At 36.1% G+C, this 24,646-nt stretch overlaps 1 protein-coding gene across 1 annotated transcript in view; it reads left to right on the top strand.

Annotated features, from left to right (window-relative positions):
• The window catches only part of DNAJC1 (DnaJ heat shock protein family (Hsp40) member C1), a 197,369-nt gene that overhangs the window by 151,202 nt on the left and 21,521 nt on the right, over positions 1–24,646 (top strand). Inside the window, exon 9 of the mRNA XM_019755999.2 lies at positions 14,873–14,992. Within this exon, the coding sequence (XP_019611558.2) occupies positions 14,873–14,992 (120 nt within the window). The remainder of the gene's footprint in view (positions 1–14,872; positions 14,993–24,646) is intronic.

Here is a 24,646-nt window from a genome sequence, read left to right as displayed (position 1 = left end):
CAGAAATAATCCCATGTATATATGGTAAGTTAATTTATGATAAAAAGTCAAGAATGGACAGTGAGGAAAGGAAAATCTTTTCAATAAATGGTGTTGGGAAAACTGAACAACCACATGCAAAAGAATGAAACTGGACCTCTGTCTTATACCATACACAAATATCAACTCAAAATGGATTAAAGACTTAAACTAAGACCTGAAATCATAAAACTCATATAGAAGAATACATAGATGGATAGCTCCATGGCATCGGTCTTGGTAGTGATTTTTGGATTTCACACCAAAAGCAATGGCAACAAAAGCAAAAATAAACAAGTGGGACTAAAACTAAGAAGCTTCTGCACAGCAAAGGAAACCATTGACAAAATGAAAAGGCAAACCTACTGAATGGGAAAATATTTGCAAATCATATATCTGATAAGGGGTTAATATCCAAAATATATAAAGAACTCATACAACTCAATAGCAAAAAAGCACACCATCCAATTAAAATATGGGCAGGGAATGTGAATAGACATTTTTCCAAAGAAGCCATATAAATGGCCAGCAGGTTTGTGAAAAGATACTCAATATCGCTAAACATTTGGGAAATGCAAACCAAAACCACAATTCGATATCACCTCATACCTGTCAAGAATGGCTGTTATCAAAAAGACAAGAAATAACAAGTGTTGGTAAGGATGTGGAGAAAACGGAACCCTAGTAAGTACCCTGTTGATGTAAATTGGTGTAGCCACTATGGACAGTAGTATGGAGGCTCCTCAAAAAATTAAAAATAGAACTACCATATAATCCAGCAATACCATTCCTGGGTATTTATCCAAGGGAAAGGAAAACACTGACTGGAAAGGATATATGCACCCTCATGTTGACTGCATAGTAGCCAAGATACAGAAACAACAGTGTCCAATGAATGAATGAAGAAAATGTGGCGTATGTAGCGGGGGGTACCAAAAATTATATACATATAGACACTTTGGTCAACGTTGCTGAAGCAGTAATTTGCTGTAATCAGAAGTGTCTGGACGCTGATGGTAACCACTTTGAGCACCTCTTGTAATTGCAGAAGTCAAATGTGACTTGTATTCATCTTTTGTTACGAGTATGTATTGAGTATTACAATTTTAATAGTTTTTTCCTTTCTTAAAATGTGTATACATTTTATTGGCATCCTCTGTATGTATATATATGTATGTATGTGTGTGTGTATATACCGTGTTTCCCCAAAAATAAGAGCCAGCCGGACAATCAGCTCTAATGCGTCTTTTGGAGCAAAAATTAATATAAGACCCGGTATTATATATTTTATATATTATGTGTTATATATTATATTTTACATTATATTATGATTATATTATATTATTATATTATATTATATTATACTATACTATACTATACTATACTATATTATACTATATTATATTATATTATATTATAATAAAGACCCGGTCTTGTATTATAGTAAAATAAGACTGGGTCTCATATAAATTTTTGCTCCAAAAGACACATTAGAGCTGATTGGGTAGGTCTTATTTTTGGAGAAACAGCAGGTGTGTGTGTGTGTGTGTGTGTGTGTGTGTGTGTATGCTATGAAAAAGAAGGAATCTTTGCCATTTGCAACAATATGGATGATGGACCTTGAGGGCATTATGCCAAGTTAAAAATACCAGAGAAAGACAAATACTGGATGATCTCACCTATATGTGGAATCTACTAAAAAAAAAAAAAAAAAAGAAAAAGAAAAAGACCAAGCTCAAGATACAGAGAAGAGATTGGTAGTTGGCAGAGGCAGTAGTAGTTGGGGGTGGGCGAAATGAATGAAGGGAGTCAAGAGGTATAAACTTCCAGTTATAAAAAACAATTAGTTATGGAGATGTGATATATGGCATGGTTAATAATACTTTATTGCATATTTGAAAGTTGCTAAGAGTAAATCTTAAAATTCTCATCACAAGAAAAAAAATTTTTGTAATTATGTGTGGAGATGGATGTTAAATAGACTTGTGGTGATCATTGTACAATATTGAATCATAATGTACAACTGAAATTAATATAATGTTAATTATACCTGATTAAAAAAGATATTAACATCTTAATAGATGGATAAAAACTATATGGAAAGTCCACACTATTTTTAGAACTTTTCTGTAAGTGTAAAACTATTTCAAAGTAAAAGTAAAGAATTTAAAATGAAATGTAAGTATTAGACTGAAAGAAATATTCAAAAAACATATATGACAGAGATTTTGTCTCCACACAATATAAGGAACTCTTACAACTGAGTAAAATGATAAACAATCCAGTTAACATATGGGCAAAAGACATAAACATAGACTTCACAAAAGTAGATCTGCAGTTGGCCAGTAAACCCATGTAAAGATACTTAGATCATTTGTTATCTGGGAAATGCAAATTATTATCACAATAAGATACATTTCATTCCCACTTAGAAGAGTCAAATTTTTAAATACTAGTAATATCAAGTGTGGGAAGGATCTGGAACAACTAGAAGAACCCTCAGACATGGCTGGTTACAGTATAAAATAATACAGCTTTTTGGAAAAATACTTAACATAGTTTCTTAAAAATGAAATGTATACTTTCCCTCTGACCTAACAGTTTCACCACCAGGTATATAGTCAAGAGAAACTGAAACATGTGACCACTAAGATAGTTATAAACAAGTGTCTATAGCAGCTGCATTTATAATACATAAGAACCAAGAGCTGGAAGCTACCCAAACGTCCATCAATAAGAGAATGGATAAACAAATTGTGATACACATCTTTTTTCTGCTATGTGTTGTGAATATTTGCTCCCAGTTTGTGACTTTCCTTTTCATTTTTTAAACAGTTTCTTTAAAAGACCAAAAGTTTAATTTTAGCAAAATCCAAATATTTGTGATTTTACCATTTTAAAGTCATTAGTTATACACAGCTGGTATTCTGACACTGAGAGGTTGCCGCAACCTCTACAGTGAAGGAGTCTCTAGGGGGCATTAACAGGAGTGTCTGTTTTTTTGCAATTTGGACGGATTCTAGAGCCTTTTGTTAGAGGGGGGTTCCCATTCAAGGAGAGACGGCTTGCAAGTAACAGCATAAAAGGACTTAACAATTTGTAAATAAGAAATGTTTCCTTCAGAACCCCTCAAAAAAACTGAAAGAAGTTATGGGTGCTGAGGGAATCAATGGCTGTTTCTTGGAGCAACCTTCAGCTTACCGATTTTCAAGACTAAGCAAGGTGATTGGCCTCACACAGTGTTGAAGCAGTGTCCTCACCCCCTTTTTGTGAAATCCTTTGTATTTGTATATCCTGAATGAGTATGTCAAATGAATCTCTTCAAAGGAAGATGTCATCAGTGCAATGTCAGACCTGTGTTCCTGGAGAAAGCAGGATGTAGTTAAGACGTTGCCCTCAAAGATTGTGTGTGTTGAGCAGGCTGTTGAGGTGCCCCATGGTACCTGGGTAAAAGTGTATCTTTTCCCTTTGGAGGGGAGGGCAAATTGCAGTCAAGAGGCTGTTGAAATAGACAGTGAACAAAACATATGCACCAAATCTATAATAGCCAAATATTTACTAGTTACTGATTGGATGAAGTAATTGCAGTAATATTGGCCAGGGAGACCTTAATGAGTCCCACAGCGTTAAGGTTGAGGTAATCCACCGTGAGGCACCATTCATTCTTCCCGAGTTTAAGAGCCAGCCAAATTGGGCTGTTAAATGGCAAAGCAGTGGGGATAATCACCCCTTCTCAAAATATGTCTTGTGTAATGGGTTTCAATCATTAAAGGCCCTGTTTTAATTTACATTGGGCCATATTAACTATTTTAATAAGGGAGGAGGAGGTCCATGGGGTTCCATTTTAGGAAGATAATTTATAAGTGCCAAATACTTAACTTTAATTTATTACTCATTGAGTCAGAGAATCCATGACCACTATGGGCTATTTTAGGACAATGGGTGCTGTGCCATGAGGTATTTAGGCAAGACAGCAGTACCCATGGATAACGTGAGGTCCTCTGTTGGTCCTCTGTATCGTGTTCAATAATTCCCCTAATATTATAGGTTATACCTTTTAAATTTAGTGGGATCCCCAATGTAACTGTAATTTGAGCCCCAGTATTGATTAATGCCATGAAGATTTTATCAGTTGGTGTATTACAGCAGATGTTAAATTAATGTAGAATTCGTGTTACGGAGGTACACAAACGAATCTATGCCCTTTTTATCTTTTTCTTGTTAAATTATTTTAGTAAATTTTGGGTTACCGATTATGGGCTTCTGTTTCACTTCTTGTTTGTTTCCTTCTCATTATGGACTGAACTGTTTTCCCCCCTCCTTCATACATTGAAGCCTTAACCTCCAATGTGACTATATTTGGAGATGGGTCTTTAAGGAGGTCATTAAAGGTTAAATGAGGTCATAAGGGCGAGGCCCTAATCTGACAGGACTGGTGTCTTTATATGTAGAGGAAAAGAGACAAGGGATCTAGAAATGAGTTCAGAAGAGAGATTCTAGGCCTCTCCTCCCACATACAGAGAAAAGGCCACATGAAGACACAGTGAGAGGGAGGCCATCTGTAAACCAGGAAGAGAGGCTTCACCTGAAGCCAACTCTGATGTCACCTTAATCTTGGACTTCTAGCCTCCAGAACTGTGAGAAAAAGATTTCTGTTGTTTAAGTTCTTCAGTTTATGGTATTTTGTATGGCAGCCCTATCAGACCAATACACCACCCCACCCATCCCGCCCCATATCAAGGTTTCGTTTTTTGGGGGGTTTTTTTGGTGGTGGTGGTGGTGGTGGTTACTGGATGTATTTCAGGAAGGTCTTCTCTACACCGTTTATAAGTTTTTTTTCTCCAGAGAGCCTCAAATCAATATCATCAGAATTAGGGCCCTTCATGACAATGGTTGAATTAATACCTCGGCTGTGCTACAGGGATGGGATGCCATGTGTGTTTTTCCCTGTAACCTTGAGGATCAAGATACTTTTTTGTGACAGAGACACAGGCAGCAAAAACTGCAAAAGCATTTTGTACGTCCCTAGTGAGCCACCTGCCTTTAGGAGTGTGAATTTCAGTAATTCAACTCTTCAAATAATGACCACTCTTCAAATAGTAACTGTTGTTCCTCCACTCGGGACCACCCAGTGGGCCTGTATACTGTAACTTCCCCCCTGAGCCGTCTATAGAACTGGGACCAACACCTGGTAGAGACCCAGCCACTCGCTTTGTCAAAGAATGAGTCTTTTCCTGAGTCTAGCGTCAGTCTTGGCTTATGCTGGAATGAAGTCACATAATTAATCTAAGACACACATGGGTCTGGGCTCAGACACACAACCCAAGGCCACTTAAAAGAAAGCCCCAGTCCCATACTCTTCTCCCTAAATACCAATTATTGAAATTTCCAGCTTAGGTTGGTCAGATCTGTAACAGGGTTGGCAGAACTCAGCAAATGCAACACCAAGCAGCAGAGCCAGTTAGCATAGCAAAGCAGAAGAAACATCCACCCTGAGCAGTGGTGCTCCTCTAGGCATCCTGCTTCCAGGACTTGCTGTGGCCCCCTTGCAGGGATAGGATGGATCTCCCCCACATCTAAAATTTGGTTCATATAATAAGAGTGCTCTCTCTCTCTCTCTCTCTCTCTCTCTCTCTCTCTCTCTCACACACACACACACACACACACACACACACACACGGGAATATAAAAATGGTTTGCTATATGAGAAGTCTTTCTGGGGAAAACAGGGCAGGCTTCATATGTTGACCCAAAAAATTGAGAGAGCAGGAAAAGGAGACTGACTTGGGATTTTTATTGTGGTTGGGGTGGGAGTGGAGCTTGCAAACTTTCAACCTCCCAGTCTTTCTTAGCAGCTTGCCCAGATGTGGGGCACAGGGAGAACAGGGAAGGGTGAGACTTCAAAGCTGTCAACAATCCAACATCATAAAATGGAGTCAGCTCTTTATTGTAGTATTAAATTATCATGAACAGGTGATTCCAGCACATACTATTTAGGGTAGAATTGAATAATTAATTGTGTATATCACAGTTTTAAGTAAGACAAAGTAGTTTTTCCACATGAAATCATATTCTTGGAAAATATCACCTTGATCACATTTATTTATCATTACTCTTTTCTGAATCCCCACAAAATGAGACTAAAGGAATAAAAAAGACATAAACCCTAGAATAAACAGAATGAAAGAGACAATTAGCAGACGGGATTGTTAATGAAATTTTAGAAGATGAAAAGCAGTGGATAATTAGTAGCTACTTAACCCACTCTGTCCTTGCAGTGGGGGAGGAGCCTACTTATGTCATAGAAGCTCAGAAAAGCTCGGGAATTAAAAGTGGGACAGGAGGAGAGGATAAAAGACTTTGCAAATAGTTTCTTGTCGCCCCCTTCCAGATCACTTTCCCCTGAATTTATTTAGCAGTGTTCTAAGGAAAGGAATAAAAACGGGCAGAAAGCTTTATTGAAAATAAGCTCAACATCACTCATCAGAGAAATGGAAATAAAACCGCAATGAAATATCGCCTCACACCTGTCAGAATGGCTATCCTCAACAAATCAGCAAACAAATGTTGGCGAGAATGTGGACAAAAAGGAGCCGTTGTGCACTGTTGGTGGGATTACAAATTAGTGCAGCTACTGTGGAAAACAATAGGAAGATTCCTCAAAAAATTAAAGAGAACTACCTTATGACCAAGCAATTCCACTTCTGGGTACTTATCTGAAGAAATCCAAAACACTAGTTTGAAAAGATATATCCATCCCTATGTTCACTGCAGCATTATTTACAGTAGTCAACATAGGTTGCTTCCATAAGTGTCCCATTGACAGATGAATGGATAATGGTACATATATACAATGGAATATTACTCAGCCATAAAACAGAGTGAAATGTTGCCATTTGCAACAACATAGATGGACTAAGAGGGTATTATGCTAAGTAAAATAAGTCAGGCAGAAAAAGACAAATACTGTATGATTTCACTTGTTTGTGGAATCTAGAAAACAAAATTAATGAACAAAGAGAACAGAAACTCATAGATATTGATGGTTGCCAGATAGGAGGGAGGTTTGGAGAGATGGGTGAGAAGGGGGGAAGGAATTAAGAAGTACAAATTGCCAGTTAAAAAAACAGTCACTGGAAGGTAAATACATCATAGAAAATATAATCAATAATATTGTAATAACTCTGTATGATGTTAAGGGGGTAATAGACTTATCAGGGTAGTCACTTCATAAGCTATTTAAATGTCTAATCACTGTGTTTTACACCTGAAACTAATATAATATTGTATATCAAGTGTAACTGGGAAAAAAAACTTACACATCACCAGAAAATAAATGAGTAATAACCTAAAGAACATAAATCTAAGATTTCAGTTGTGCAAACCTCCTGGAATTATCCTCTCACTCAGCCTTTCTCAAACAGGCTGGGAATTATGCCCTGAGGCCCTACTCATCTATTGTGTGTAATGAATTAACTTCTCACCTATGCTAGTTACAAACCATGTTTGAGAGAATTGAAAAAAAGTCACTCAAACAGCATTTTGTGTTTTATGGTTCAGACAAGGACCCCCAGTCAAGAAAGGGTACCCCCAAATAATAAAAACAATATTGTTTTCCCAGGAAAATTACAGAGTTTAGTACTATCATGAAAGACCTGATTCTGGTCACATCCCATATTACTCCATATCACTCAACTGTTGGGACTATGTAGTAAATTATCAAAAACTTAACTAGAAATTGATGCCAATCCTGGCTGTGGGTCTGGATGAGGGTGTCTTGGGCCACCGTGTCCCTCCACCTGGTTTCATTATTACCTGTAGGAAGGCCGCCTCTGCAGGAGTATTTTCTTCCAGGTTTCAGCTATCAGCACTGTCACTGCACTGGCTCTTGTGGTTCTCTTCCACCCATGCTTTGTATATAGCCCCTTTGGGAATAAGCCCTGAAGGAAACCAACTGGAGGGGGAAAAAATCCCTCCAGAAAATCGTCCCATTTACAACAGCATCAAAAAGAATAAAACACCTAGGAATAAATTTAACCAAGGAGGTGAAAGACCTGTACTCTGAAAACTGTAAGACTCTGATGAAAGAAGTTGAAGAAGATATAAATGGAAGATACTCCATGCTCATGATTGGAAGAATTAATACTGTTGAAATGTCTATACTATTAACCGACGTTACCCCAATAAATTTAAATAATGGAAAGAGTCCATATCTACCCAAAGCCATCTACAGATTTGATGCAATCCTTATCAAAATTCCATGGCATTTTTCACAGAACTATAATTCTAAACTTTGTGTAGAATCACAAATGATCCAAATAGCCAAAGCAATCTTGAGAAAGAAGAACAAAGCTGGAGGCACCATGCTATCTGACTTCAAACAATATTACGAAGGTATAGTAATCAAAACAGTATGGTGTTGGCATGAAAACAAACACATAGATCAAAGGAATAGAGTCGAGAGCCCAGAAATAACTCATGCATATATGGTTAATTAATTTACAACAAAGGAGCCAAGAATATATGAAGTATGATCAAAGCTACAGTGAATGTATAAATAAAAAAGTATTACAGTAAAAGACACATTGCCATTAATCCCCCTCAAAATACTCCCCCTCGCTTCAAACACACCTATCCCATCGTTCTTGCCACTTTCTGAAGCAGTTCTGAAAGTCCTCTTTCATAAGTGTCTTTAGTTGTGCTGTTTGTGGCTGCCTCGATGGCCTGAATCATTTTGATTTTGGGGAAGAGCCAGAAGTCACAGCCCCAGATCCGGTGAATAAGGTGGATGAGGACACACCGTAATGTATACCAGAAGCGATGTGTGACACGGAGCATTATCATGACGGAGGATGATTTGTAGCACACTTGAAAACACACCTTCCCTCAGCCGTAGCTCACACCTGACTGACTGCACCAACCAAGTTGAAATCGTCACACACTGTTACTAAGGTTTGACGCACTGCTTCCTGTATTGAAGATCCCTGCCTTTCCATTGGATGGCACTCAGCAGCAGCACTCACCATATTTTGTGATCACAACGAAAAGGCTCCGTGTCACACATCGCTTCTGGTGCGTGACAATTTCTGTCAAATAAAAACATTACGGTGTGTCCTCAACCACCTTATTCACCGGATCTGGCACCGTCCGACTTCTGGCTCTTCCCCAAAGTCAAAATGATTCAGGACATCGAGGCAGCCACAACAGCACAATTAAAGACACTCAAGAAAGAGGACTTCCAGAACTGCTTCAGAAAGTGGCAAGGACAATGGGATAAGTGTGTGCTAAGTGAAAGGGAGTGTTTTGAGGGAGATTAATGGCAATGTGTCTTTTACTGTAATAAATATTTTTAAACATTTACTGTATTCTTTGATCATACCTTGTACATGGGGAAAAGACAATCTCTTCATTAAATGGTGTTGGGAAAATTGGACAGCCTTGTGCAAAAGAATGAAACTAGACCACTATCTTACACTATACACAAAAATTAACTCAGAATGGGTTAGACTTGAACATAAGACCTGAAACCATAAAACTCTTAGGAAAAAACATAAATGGTAAGCTCCTTGATAATCAGTTTTGGCAATGAGTTTTTGGATTTCACACCAAAAGGAAAGGCAACAAAAGCAAAAAGAAACAAGTGGGACTACATCAAACTAAAAAGCTGCACAGCCAAGTAAACCATCAACAAAATGAAAAGGCAAGGCACTGAGTGGGAGAAAATAATTACAAATCATATATCTGATAGAGGGTTGACATCCAAAAATATACAAGTAACTCATACAGCTTAACAGCAGAAAACCAAATAACCCAATATAAAAACGGGCAAAAGACCTAAATAGACATTTTTCCAAAGAAGACTTAGAAATGACCAACAAGTATATGAAAAGGTGCTCAACATTGCCAAACATCAGGGAAATGGAAGTCAAAACCACAAAGAGATGCTACTCACACCTGTTAGAATGGCTACTATCACAAAGATAAGAAATAGTACATGTTGGCAGTGATGTGGAGAAAAGGGAACCCTTGTGCACTGCTGGTGGGAATGTAAATTGGTGCAGCCGCCATGGAAAACAGTATGGAGTTTCCTTAAAAAATTAAAAACAGAACTACCATATGATCCAGCAATACCATTTCTGGGTGTTTTTCTGAAGAAAATGAACACACTGACTAGAAAAGATATATGAACCTCCATGTTCATTGCAACATTATTTACAATAGCCAAGATATGGACACAACTTAAGTATCCTTCAATGGATAAATGGATAAAGAAAATATCTCACACACACAAACACAGTGGAGTAATATACTAAGTGAAATAAGTCAGAGAAAGAGAAAAAGCATGTGATCTCATTTATAAATAAGTGGAATCTTAAAAAAAAAACAAAAACGCATGCATAGGTAGAGAACAGATTGGTGGTTGCTAGTGGTGAGAGGGGCAGAGAGATGGAATCAAAAGGTACAAACTTCCGGTTATAAAATAAGTTATGGAGATGTAATGTACAGAATGGTAACTATAGTTAATAATACTATATTACTGTATTTGAAACTTGCTAAGAGGGTAAATGTTAGAAGTTCTCATCACAAGAAAAAATATTCTGTAACTGTGATGACAGATGTTAACTAGACTTACTGTGATCATTTCACAGTATATACAAATATTGAATCCTGTTGTACACCTGAAACTAATATAATGTCATCTGTCAGTTTTTTAAAAAATCCCCCCAATAGCTGGTGTGTCAAACACAAGCATTGCATCGAGCAGTGTTTCTGAAACTAGCTGTAGTAAAGGCCTAGGTTTTAAAATTTTTTATTTCTGTTTGTTACTGACCAATATGTAGTCCTGTTGTGCCTAACAAGAAAGCAGCTTACACTTCATGTGACCCACCGTGCTAGTTTGACAACACCCCAACTGGCTTATATTCTCTTTAAAAGGAGTTGACTGACCACATACTTCATTGTGGCGGCAATATCAAATTGTTCTGTTTCCAACCCTTAATCTAAGTTTCTGAACTTACTTACAGTTTGCAAGGTTGGTGCCAGCTCAAAGACCACGCTTTACTATTTCTAGTCCAGAGGAGACCTTTTTTTTGTTAAGGAAGCTAAACCATAGATGAGGAGACCTTTCTGGACACAGCATGAAATAATGATTGCTGCTAAAGAATCACAACATTAGAACGATAGTTTGGGATGAGTTCCAAGATTTTCAAATAAGAGTTTCTCTTTCTAAAAGTGAAAAGACATTTGAAGTAATTTGTTTTATTTTTGTTTGGTGGTTTTTTTGTTTTGTTTTTTTTACATACAATTTATCCACATATATAGTCAAGGGCACTTAACTGCTCAATTTTTAAATTGAAAGGAAAATTTTATAGCTAAAAGCTAAAGGCACCTTCTAAAATGCAAAATCAGTATAGAACATAGAGTTAGAGAAGAGAAGATTATTAGATATACCACCCACATTATTAGATATACATCTGATACTTTAGGTGATGCTATGTAAGGATATTATTTCTTAAGTAACATATTTAAGAATTTATGAGTTGAGCTGAATAATAAGAATTGAGTCCAAAATTGCAACTTCTTTAATTATACAAACAGTGATTATTCATAGATCATTTCAATAGAACTATTGCTTACAAGGAGTTTAAAAACTACTTCAGAGACAGAAATGGACTTTTTGTCATTAAAGTATGAAAATATAATAAATAATAAGTACATTTAAAATTTTTCTTTTAATTTAGCCATAAATTTCCAGTACCAAATAAATGGCATGATACTTTGTAATTAACATTTTATGGTCTAAAGCTGTGAGGGGAAAAGTGTGTATAGATTACTTTAAAAATATGTGCTTTTCACTACAGCCTCCAACTCCTATCCCCCAAGAATAGTAAGGATATTTAAAGGCACCAAATCTTTGCTGGTTTTGTGACAAAAATCTATCCCAAAGGGACATTATTTGGCAATACAATTTAAATTTTCATATCAGCTCTTACGTTAATAGTTATATTTTGGGGTCATTACATAAAAACGTTGAATAATTTGAAAACTTACTTTTTATTTTATATTCAATATGGAGATTTATTCCCAGAGTGAGGCTTTTCTGATGCAAAATTGGAATGCTTGTGTAGTCACAACAGCTGTCCCCACACCATGTGGTATCTTCCATTACGTTACTAGAGAGATGAATTTTTGGCCCGGTGTCTCAGTAATATTGGACACACATGGTTTTAAGTGGCAAAGCAGTATGCTTACGCATTCATTTGACTTTCACAGCTACAGTTGGCTCCAGATTAGAACGAGGAGAATACATTCACACCGTGGCCACCCTCATGGCTGCTGTAGAAGCTGGATCACAGTAGGCTCTGTTGCTTCTAAAGACACAACTAACCATTGCTGAGGAATTACACATTCACCAAAGTGCCTGACAGCTGTAGGAGACAGAATAATGAATTGCTAAAAGGATTCTCTCAAAGATTTCAGATTATGGTCCTAGTTATTATCGATCTAGTTTTTTTATTATTATTAATAATAAAAATCACTGCCATGAAATAACTGTGAAACTAAAAGGAAAGACTGTCATAGCAGTTGATAATTTTTCAGGATATTAGTCCAAATACTTGATTTAAAATTTTTCCTTCCCAGAAAAAAAAGTGACACTGTACTTTTAGACTCATCCTACTAAAAAGGAGTTAAAATCAGATTGAGTCTTAATGCCCATTGTTCATATATATGCAGCTATTTGGAAAGCCACCCTATTAAAAACAGACACTATTTTAAAGAACTCATTGACTCTGAAACATTGGCTTTCTATTATTGACATTTAAGACAATTTTGTTTGTTCCAAAAATGTTTGTTTTAATTAATATAGAAACAAGGTATTCGATTTAGTATGAAATTGCACTGATACGTAGTTTGAATACTATATTTCTGTGCAATGTCAACTTAATGCTCTTTTTGGTGTGACTGTACTATAAGCTTATATTTAAATTTTTGTGAACACTAGCATTTCTGAAACCAACTGGTATGTAGTTATTTAAGTTTCAGCGTTTTAGCAATAAAAAGATCCTTTCCTTAAAAACCCAGTTATGTCCCCCTAAATAATATCTGGATAATACTTTTTCCCCTAAACAAAGTGAGAACAAGCAAAAAAGAATGCAATAAATTTACACCTTCAATGTAAATTGTTTAATTACCTGATATGGAGAATTAGATTTCTGATATTCATTAAATATCAAAGAAATTTCAACCATACCCAGTGTAGGCTACCTTTTTAAAGAAGTGAATTTATGCATGGTTCCTACGGGTTGTACTGATGAATATGTTGGAAGCTTTCAGCTTTTAGTGGATACAAAATAGAATGATTGATAAAATCCTCCCTACTATTGGCTATTATTTACTGACTCTTAAGTGGCAGGTTGTATTTATGCCAATTTATCTGCTTCAGGGAACATTCTTGATAGCAGAACAAAGTGAATAAAAGTAGTTTGCTTTGCAAATGAATGCAAATGGGCGAGCCTTTCGGAAAGCCCTTTAACAGGGGCAGTGCACTTTGATTATGAGTGAAGCTGCCATTTGGACATGGTGAAAAGAGCACGCTTGAACCATTGATTGGGGGAGACAGTAAAAAGTCAGGCAGGGCCCCGTTAAGCTTGCAGTGAGGCAGGCGGATGTCAGTGTGGTTAGAGCACAGTGGGAGAATGACAGGGAGGATTAGTGTCAGGGAGAAGCTTTGCTGTAGCTGTGGAGATAGTCCCTGGGGTCACTCACCTCTGACTGTTGTTCTGTACTGATGGTTCTGTAATGCAAACGGCCTGATGTATGCCTGTTCATTATCGGAAATGGTGATTAGAAAAGGTATTTGTCTCAAAGGTTTCCTTCTTTTTTTTCTCTTATTATTTTTTTTTAATTAAAGGAAAATAAGGTGGGCTTCCTCTATCTCTGCTGACTGCATACCAGAGTGGTTACTGCCTCTGGTAGGGAATAGTTTAGTGCTAAAATGTAAGGTAGAATAATTGTAACATGGTTGTTTGCTGTTTGATCCTAGTTTCTTTTGCTTTCCTCAGCTTTGGGTTTGACCAGGTAGTGGGTGGTGAATAAAATGCAGAAAATGTGGTTGCCTTTAGAATTTTCACCTTTGCAAAAAAAAAGATTTTGTAATATTTCAGGTATTTTATTATTCAATTTAATAATTTGATTGACTTTTAGAAGCTGTTTACTTTCTCAGCAATGAAATTTTTTGCATGGACTTGATGGTTTAAGTCTTGGTCACGAATTTCTGATTTTATTTCTGTTCCCAAGTTTTTAAAAATGCTAGCGTTTGATAAGTTAAACTTCGTGAAAATACATGATTTTTAGAATTAAATACTGTTATGGAGAAGGAACAAAAAAATATATCTTTGTCTCAGCTCTGATTCTACATCGGTGCATTTACTTGTTCACATTTTCATTTATGCTTATACTTTAAACAAAAGAAAAAAACATAATTTTTCTTAAAACTCTAAGACCTTTTATACTTTAAATGAGGCTTTTGTAACAGTGCATCTCATAGACTTTGAGGATGGTTTCTCACCTTAATGCAAAACTGAATTGCTGTGTGTGTGTGTTTGTGTGTGTGTGTTCAAAGCCTGGCTTTGCAATATTTATGCTTATTTGGTATACATAGGAAAATTTAAAAGGCTGCTGGAGCTTTGCATTCTAATATTAAATATGCAACTCAAACCTCTAAACTATTAGATACATTGTAATAGTATTGTTTTTGCAGAACGCCTATTGCCAATAAGTTATTTCACAAGCTTATTAAATGTATTAGCAAACATTCTGTAAAGTATCTTTTCTTTCCTTTAATGTTTTGCAGGCACCTGAATGGACAGAAGAGGACTTCAGCCAGCTGACAAGAAGTATGGTTAAGTTCCCAGGAGGGACCCCAGGTCGATGGGAAAAGATTGCCCACGAATTGGGTCGATCGGTGACAGATGTGAGTTCACTCAGATTTGCATTGTATGGAGAGTGACAAACCAGAACAAGCCAACTATGTAGAAGGCAGACATAGATGCCTCCAACATTATCTTCGGAGAAAGGCAACAATCCTTTTAGGACCTGGAAGTGAACCATTAACGAAATAAGCAAGAAGCAGATGTCAGCCAGTCCCCTGGTCCACAATTAACAGCTGTTTGAGGAAGTCTAGTGTTTAGAGACTTAAGCTACTGTAACTTAATCACAGAAAAACAATGCTAGTTTTTGTGTTTAGAGTGACCCCTTTAGCTGGGGAAAAAATAGTTCTCAGACTGATCAGAATTAGAGAAGTTATATTTCAGCTGGATCTTTTTAACATTGAATTACACAGATTGCTATAGGTATTTAGACAGGTGGTTTGCATTAATTAAATAAGCAGTATTCCTATAATGTTTGCTTTTATTTCAAGGATGATACCTACCATCTACACACACACACACACACACACACACACAATGACCAGCCATACCTAACATTTACAAAACAAAGTGTTTACCTGAAAAGCTTTAGATTTAACACTTTGGGTGCTTTTATTTAGGAAATTTAGGGCAGAAAATCTCATAAAAGCACCTACATGTACTACTCAGTAAATGTTTACTTGAAATTGAGATAAATCCTTATTTTCATCAGTATGGTCTTTAGTTTCATAAATGACGGTAAATATTCTTTACTAAATAAATACTTTACTGAATTTACTTTAAATAAATCCTATAGATCTAAAATATTTAAGGGGTTACTGAAAGCAAAGATTCAAATCTCTATTCTATTAGTATACCTTTGGATCTTTCTTGATAATGAACAATTTTAAAACCCTAAAAAATGATTAATAAGCACAACTACCAAAAAAACTTGTTACATAAAAATGCTATGTTATTTTTCATAGTAAACGTCGACTTCTTAATTTAGAAACAAATTTACATTTTTTTTAAAAATAGGAACTGCTTTGAGAATTTTAAATCATATATGAATGTTTTTAATATATAGATCTTTTTTAAATTACACTTAAGAGACTAGTATTTGAATTTTTATATGATGTTTTGCATTATTTTGGCTTCAGAGTTAAAGTCTGATCATATAGAAAAATAGCTCTTGTATTTTGTAACTTTTTTGGGGTGGGGGGCGATGTTTCATGAGGAGACCAATTATCTTAGGTGACTGGAAATAAGGATATGTTTTAAGTACTATGTCCTTCTAATTATACAACTATGTACTGTTTATATAATGATTAACAAAAATTAGAATAACTTTTAGAAAGTTATAAAACAAACTGGTTTAATAGGGCCCCCACATTTTTAATTCAGTAGCCTGATGAGAAAAAATAGTTCATAATTTAGTGTGTCCTTTGAAGACAGTGCTGCCTTTAACTTTTTAAACAATATTTCTGAGAAATTACACTTAATAATGCCAAAGGCAGGTAGGAAATTGAATAGAGCAACATTTTACATTAATTTGCTGTCATTAAAATCCAGCTAAATTTTTAATCTATATTTTTAAGAGGAGAGAGATGAAAATTTAAATGCTAAGAATATACATGATGTAAACAACACAGCCTTAAGATGGCTAGTTAGTAGCATAGATCTAGAAAATCTATACATAATTTACAAGAGTAGTCTTAGTGCAGTCTTGTGTAGGCAGACATCTCTTCAGACGTTTGCAAATTCATTCCATATGTTTCCATTTTTTTTCCTCTAGAAACTGCCATAGCGTTTTCTCTTTCCAAAACCGAAGAGACTGATTCCATGTCTGTAATATATATTTTTTCCTCTTACCATGGAAGTAGCAAGCATGACATTTTGAGACTTTTTTCCCCGCTCCCAGTATTAGTTCTATTTTCGTAATACCAACAGTACCTTGGAAATCAATATTTAGTATACCTAAACTTTTTTGGCACCAAAAATGCCATTGTAACTTTTCTTCTATGGCAGTATGTATGTATATAGACTCACACTGTATTTTCATTCTGTGAGCATCATCTCCACAGCTGGCCTGTACATTTCATTTTAGTAAACACGCACGCGCGCGCCTGTAAATTACTCTCTGTATAAGCGAGCAGGTGTCTGAGGACTTAGATACTCATTTTAGTGAACACACAGTAAATTACATTGAAGCAGCTGAAATGGTTCCTTTACTAGAATGTTAAGTGAAGGTTAACCACACTTTAGAAGATCACTTATACTACTTTTTGGCTTTGGTGTTAATTAGATTTGTTTTCATTAAGTATTTGATTATGAAAAAGAAAGCAAGTTCAGTTTGCTGTCATTGGAACCTCTGCATACTGACCTGGTCACCTGTACCAGTTCTCTCAACTCTGTACATCTGTTCTTTGACCCGTTTTCCTTGCTACATTTTAGCTTCAGGCTTAGTTCTCTTCCCTTCAAGAAATAATTGACCTTTTGAGGGGAGGGCTGAGACTGTGGCCCTGGTGGGATCTTTATATTCTTGATTTAGGTTGACAGACACAGTGAAAAACCCATTTTATTCCTCAATTAAGGAAGGCGTTTTCAGTGTATTCATCATCATAATTAATGAGTTAAATTGAATTCTACTCTGGATTCTACTCTGGATAAATACAAGTAATGTTATTAGCTTTGCAAAAAAATTAATACAAAGTATATTTTAACGCAGAGATACCTAAGCTGTAAGACCTACTTTACCATGGAATAAGTATTTTAAATGTTAATATATGCCTCTCAGCAAAAAACTTGGATAACCACAAAGGACACTCAAATTGTAAAAACAACAGAGGAAACAAAAACTATCTGGCATGTAAGACCAACTTTAATGTGATTATTAACTGCAGGTTTTCTAAATTAAGGTCAGGGAGCCTCAGATTTCTTGCTTGTGAAGTAGTATCATTCTCTAGCCTGAAAGGATGTAAACTGATTCTGCTTCTCTCCGTGGTCACTAATCTCTTAGGTTCTGGTTGTGATAACAGACTGATTGGAGATTTTCTGCCTGCTTTGGAAAAGGCCCAGGTAGGCAGCAAAACAAAAGACAGGTGGATAGATTTAAACAGACTTTTATAATTAGCTTAGTGCCACAGTGAGAGTTAAGAAGTGTGTAGTTAGATAAGCGTCCCCATATGAGAATGAAGAGGAGGAGGGAAAATAATAAAATTCCCATTTTATATAGCTACAATAAGGAGATAAAGGAGATGCCTCTTTATGGGAATTTATATATTGTTATGGCAGTTTCAAAAATATGTGATTTTCAATAGAAAATACACTTTATGGTTTATCAGTGAACTAAATATATGGTAATTATTTGGGCAAATACATTATTGCTATTACTTTTAGGGTCAGACTAGTCCTACATAGGTTGGAAAGACGACAAGGACTTCATCCTCACTACCTCCTAACCGGGCTTCCTTCCACAGCAGAGCTCCTGATCTGGGCCTGATCTCACACTCCTCTCAGGAACTTTGAGGATATGTAAATTTTAGAAAGGAAAATGGGTCCTATGTTCCATTCTTCTTGCTAGACGAGTCATAGCTAATCTAATAAGCAATTTTCAATATATTAATATAAAATAATATGTTACCACACACACGCACACACACTTGTATTTTAATAGTAGTCTTCAGGTTCATTCTTACCCCAAGTATATGAATGATTGGTGTAAGAATTTCAGGCGACTTGATTGCTGGTTGAAGGAAAGAGAAGGCAGAGCGTTATGTTGAAGTAGGAGCTTTTGGTGTCCATTGGGAGACTACACAACTGCTTCATCTGCCTTTCGGCCTGGTTAGAGTTTTGCTGTATATTATATGATTTTTGGTCCAGAGGTTTATAGATTTGCCTTCCATGTCACCATATCTGTCTCAGCATTGAGCAAAATCACACATAGGACAGGATTATAAACAATATATTCATTATATGGGAGTAACATTGCAAAGTCAGTTAAGAAATCAAACCAACATTTTTATGTTTACTTGCTTTAATGATAATATTGATTATTCCATCATTCATTTTCATAGTATTATACACTTTTCAAAACATTTAAATATACGTTATTTTACTTGATCCTCATAATAGCATTCTGTGGTAGATTAGGCCACCATTATTTGCCCCCATTTTACAGTTGAGTAAACTGCTGTTAAGATATTTGTTCAAGGTGACACAACTACTAGTGGGGTGGGACAACACCAGATATTTTGATTCCTCATCTAATGTGTTCTTACCAGTATTTAATACTATTTTATTGCTGTGTGTATGAAAAACACTTGAAATGTGTCTAGAGACTTAATCAGTAGAACTTTGTTGGTAAAATTATCAGAGCAAAAAATAAAAAGAAACTTTAAAATATACACTCAAGTAAAAAAAATTTCTAATCAACCACAATAAAAATGAATTCTATGAACATTTTGTTATATATCATACTAGAGTTTAGCCTTCTTATAGAGGCATTATGGCTGTTCATGATTTTAACAGTATTAATCTGTATGCTGACCTTTTCACTTTGCTGTGAAACGTGAGCTTCTTTCCATGACAATAAGATGCACATCATTTTTTCAAACACATAATACTCCATTTGTTGTAATAGAATTAAGGAGCATCCTGATTGTCATTTAAATTGCTTGCTTTTTTTGCTGTTTTCTGGGATGTCTTTGGGGGTTTTTTTGAGGGGGGCGGTGTTATTCATTTTTCCACTTCTGTTTTCTTACCTTGTATTCCTAGAAGTAGAGCTGCTTGGTTCTAGAATATGGATGTTTTCAGAACCTTCGATGTCTCTAAAACTGGCCACCAGACAGGTTATAACAATAGATTACAATGCCACTGGCAGTATATAAGAGAGGCCACTTCTTCATAATCACGTAAACACTGAACGTTATTTTTTTGTTTTTCATCATTTCCTCAAATGAGTGAAAAGTGCTATAGCACTGATTTTTGCAACTTGCCTTCTTACTTATTGGTCTTATTTGAAATAGAGTTTGTGTTAATTCACTAGAATTTTAGGATAGGCAATCCTATCTTCTGCAAATAATACTTTGCATTTTCTTTGTCTTATTTTGTTATCTTATTTGATTGCGTTAGCCAGCAATTCCAGAGAAATGTTGTATTACAGTAATAGTAATTAGTATCGACTTTTTTTGCTCAATATCTTAATAAGAAAACCTAATGTTTGCCATTAATTTTAATATTAGTCATTAACATAAGATATAATAAGGATATTTTATTCCGTTTAATTTTTCCAATTCTAATTTATTACAGTTGTGTTCAGGAACAGGTGTGAAATACTATGAAAGGTTTTTTTGTTTGTTTTTTTTTAAACATCTCCTGACATGTTCATAAAATTTTTCTCATATACCCTAGGGAGGATGAATATATTATCAAGGTCCCTTCTTTATATTTTCAAGGTAAAATTTACTTGGTCATATAATATTATTCTAATAAATACCTGGCCTTGATCTGTGAATTTATTTAGGAAGTTTTCCAGGTAGGAACACCTGATACCAATTTGTTACATTTATATATGTAACAATATTGTAGAATTTTTAGTGTTTTATTAGTTGGATGTGTGTGATTTTATTCAATGCTGAGCTGGATATGGGGACATGGAATGCCAATCTAGAAACGTCTGGCCCAGAAATCATAAAATATACAGCAAAACTAACCAGACCAATGGATACATTAAACAGTTATATAGTTTCCCCTTATGGACACCAAAAATTCCTACTAAAATGAAGTAGAAGAATTGAAAATTATCAGGAAAATTTTCTAGAGAACAGAATGAAAAGACAAGTAATTTCAAAATGTTACAGAAAAGATATGGCATACAGGGAATCAGTCCAAGAGGTCCGAATCTGATTTAAGAATTCCATTGAGAGAGAGAGAGAGAAAAAAAAACAGACGCAAGAACATTATTCAGTAAATAATAATACAATGAAGTTTTCCAGGTAGGAACACCTGATACCAATTTGTAAGAGCCTTCCCAAGTTAAGTAGGATACATGGAAAAGATCCCAGGAAAATGTATGAACACCGAGACTACATATATCTTTAAAGCTTCTAGGAAGAAGAAACCTCCAAAGTTAGGCAAATCAGATTGCTTAGCAACATGAGATTCTGAGAGAGAAGGGAAACAATGCCCTCAGAGCTCTGAGGGGAAATGGTTCTGAATCAAGAACAGACCAAGTGTGATGGTAAATCCGTGGGGCAAGGATTCATGTCTTTCATGGAAAGTTTCCTGAGATTATACTCCAGCAAAAACGAGTAATAAATCAAAAAAGAGGAAGACCTGGAACCCAAGGAATATTGGAGCCAACCCGATGAGCAGAACCCCAGGACCCCACAGTGACACAGCACACCAGCAGCATCAGAAGTCCACATCGGAGGCCGAGAATGAGAGGCTGGGAGAACAATCCTGGGAGAAAAAGAGATTTTATAGACTAGATAGTATGGCTAAGAACTTGGGAAATTTTATATATATATATATAAATGGGGAGGGAAAGGCAACTGGAAACTCCACGAACAGAAAACCATACAAACAAAGGCATAGTCCAAATTTAAGTATACTGAAAAGTGGAGTGATAGAGCAAAAGAATTTGATAGAACATTCTCCTTTGAGTGACACAAGAAGTGTAATCACAGCATATTACCTGTCTCTACAGTGAGTAATATTCACTAGATCATATTTACATGGCTTTTCGTATTTTAAACATTTTTATTTATATATATATATATATATATATATATATATATATATATATATATGCGTGTGTGTGTACTTACAGAAGGTTTTTCAATTTTTAAAATCAACAAATGTGAAAGACAATGGCACATTGGCTACCAAAATATGTCCTTCCCTTACCTAGTAATGGATTTGTATTCAGGCATGTATTTGCCCAGTAACACTGCGCTCCCAAGCCCCGCCAACTCCGCTTTAGCTAGGGTACTAATTTATTCTCAGAGGAACATCATTGAAGTAACGTATGTTCATAGGAGCTCTTACTCACTTTTACCATCCATTGAGCTGAATATCAATTTGTCTGCAACTAAGCTGCAACTGTGAAGGCAAAGACATTGCCCAAAGGGATGGTGGAGAAGCATGACGGAAAGAACCTGAATACATGGAGTCAAAGAAAAACTAGATGGTGACAAGTGCTATGAAGAAAAAGCAGAATAACAAGTTAGAAACTGAAGAAGTTGGAATTTACAACAGGGTTCTGAGAAGAGTCCTCTCTGAGAGGTAATATTCAAGCGGGGACACAAAGCAAGTGAGGATTCCAGGTAGAGGACAGAGCCCTTACTGAGGCTTTGAGGTAACAGCATGTTTGGGGTGTGCAGAGTCCGGCAAAGAGGTCCATAGGACTGACAAGGAGTGAGTAGGAGGGGGTTACAGGTGAGACCAAAGGTGGTGCAGGACCAGCCCATGTAGGACCTCACTGACCAAGGCAAAGATTTTGGATTTTATTCTGAGTGAGGTGGGAAAGCTTTGGGGGATTTGGAGCAAAGGAGTGCGTGGTCGAAGAGCCCTCCTGACTGCTCTGGGGAGAAGGTGGTGTGGCCAGCGAAGGGGAGGCAGGAAGACAGGCCAAGTAAGAGGCCATTTCAGTTATCTACGCAAAAAGCAATGGTAATTTGGACCTCGGTTATTGGTAGAACTGGGAAAAAGAGGTTGGATTCAGGATATAATAAGCCAAAAGCCTGTTATTTTATGTAGTAACCATCAGAAGAACTGTGAACAGACATGAGTGCCTCTGGGTACATTGCTTTTCATCATAAGCCCTTGTTGTATACTATTTTTTCTTTTTTATTGTTTTTGTAAGTGTATTACCTTGATTTTAAAAACTACTTTTAAAATTTTAAAGAAACAAGACATTTTACTTTTAATATCTTCCCATGTCAGCATATATAGGCTTACTTCATTCTTTTTAAATTTATTATAAAAGCTTCATCGATTTATAGAAACAGAAAATACAATTGTAAGATTTGTATGGAACCATAAAAGATTCCAAATAACCAAAACAATTTTGAGAAAGAAGAGAAAAGCCTGATTTCCAGATATATTACAAAGCTACAGTTATCAAAACAGTATGTTACTGACATAAAGAAGACAAATAGACAATGTAACAGAATAGAGCCCAGAAATAAACCCATACATATACAGTCAACTGATCTTCAACAAGGGTACCAAAAATACACAGTGGGGAAAGGATATCCTTGTCTCTTCAACAAACGGTGCTGGGAAAACTGAATATCCACATGCAAAAGCATGAAATTGGACTTTTATACCATACAAAAAAATCAACTCAAAATTTCATAAGACCTGAAACTAAAACTCCTGGAAGGAAATAAGAGAAAATCTTCATGACATTGACCTTAGCAATGATTTCATTGATAATGCCACCATAAGCACAGGCAGCAAAAACAAAACTAAACAAAATTCAAGCTAAAAAAACTTCTGCGCACCAAAGGAAACAGTTAACAAAGTCAAAAGATAACCTACAGAATGGGAGAAAATATTTGCCACCCATATAACCGACAAAGAATTAATCTCCTGAATACAAGGTCTGACAATTCGTGAACTTGTCGCAATGACACTGCTAACCTTTTTTGATATCAGATGGATTATTCATTATGAAATTGTACCAACTGGACAAACAGTTAACCAAGTTTACTATTTGCAAGTGCTGAAAAGGCTGCATGAAAAAGTTAGACAACCTGAACTTTTTGCCAACAATTCATGTCTCTTGCATCACAACAATGCACCAGCTCACATGGCTCTGTCTATGAAGGGGTTTTTAGCCAGTAAACAAATAACTGCAGTGGAACACCCTCCCTACTCACCTGATCTGGCCCCCAATGACTTCTTTCTTTACCAAAAATAAAGGAAATATTGAAAGGAAGACATTTTAATGACATTCAGGACATCAAGAGTAATACGACGACAGCTCTGACAGCCATTCCAGAAGAAGAGTTCCAAAATTGTTTTGAAAGGTGGAGTAGGCATTGGTGTCAGTGCATAGCTTCCAAAGGGGGATACTTTGAAGGTGACTGTAGTGATATTCAGCAGTGAGGTATGTAGCACTTTTTCTAGGATGAGTTTGCGAACTTAATTGTCTGACCTCGTATATAAGGAACTCCTAAAACTTAGCACCCCTCCCCCCAAAAAAAAGATTAAAAAATAGCCAACACGTATATGAAAAGATGCTCAACATCACTAATTATCAGGAAAATGCAAATCAAAACCACTATGAGATAACATCACACGTGTCAGGATGGCAATTATCAAAAAACAAAGGATATTGTCATGTTGGCAAAGATGTGCTGAAATTGGAACCCCTGCACATTGTAGGTGGGAATGTAAAATGATTCAGTCGTTGTGGAAAACAGTATGAAGGTTCCTCCAAAAATTAAAAGTAGAATTACTATATGACTCAGCAATCCCACTTATGGCTATATAGCCAAAAGAAGTGAAATCAGAATCTCTAAGAGATGTCTGCACCCCCATGTTCATTGCAGCATTATTCACAATAGTCAAAATGTGGGTGCACCCACATGTCCATCGAAAGATGAATGCAATAGTTTAGTGGTTGCCAGAGGGTAAGGGGGCGGGGGGTGGGGGGTGGGAGATGAGGGTAAGGGGGATCGAATATATGGTGATGGAAGGAGAACTGA

This window comes from Rhinolophus sinicus, linkage group LG02 (assembly GCF_036562045.2).
Source record: "Rhinolophus sinicus isolate RSC01 linkage group LG02, ASM3656204v1, whole genome shotgun sequence".
NCBI lineage: Eukaryota > Metazoa > Chordata > Mammalia > Chiroptera > Rhinolophidae > Rhinolophus > Rhinolophus sinicus.
This window is presented reverse-complemented; position numbering and strand designations above follow the sequence as displayed.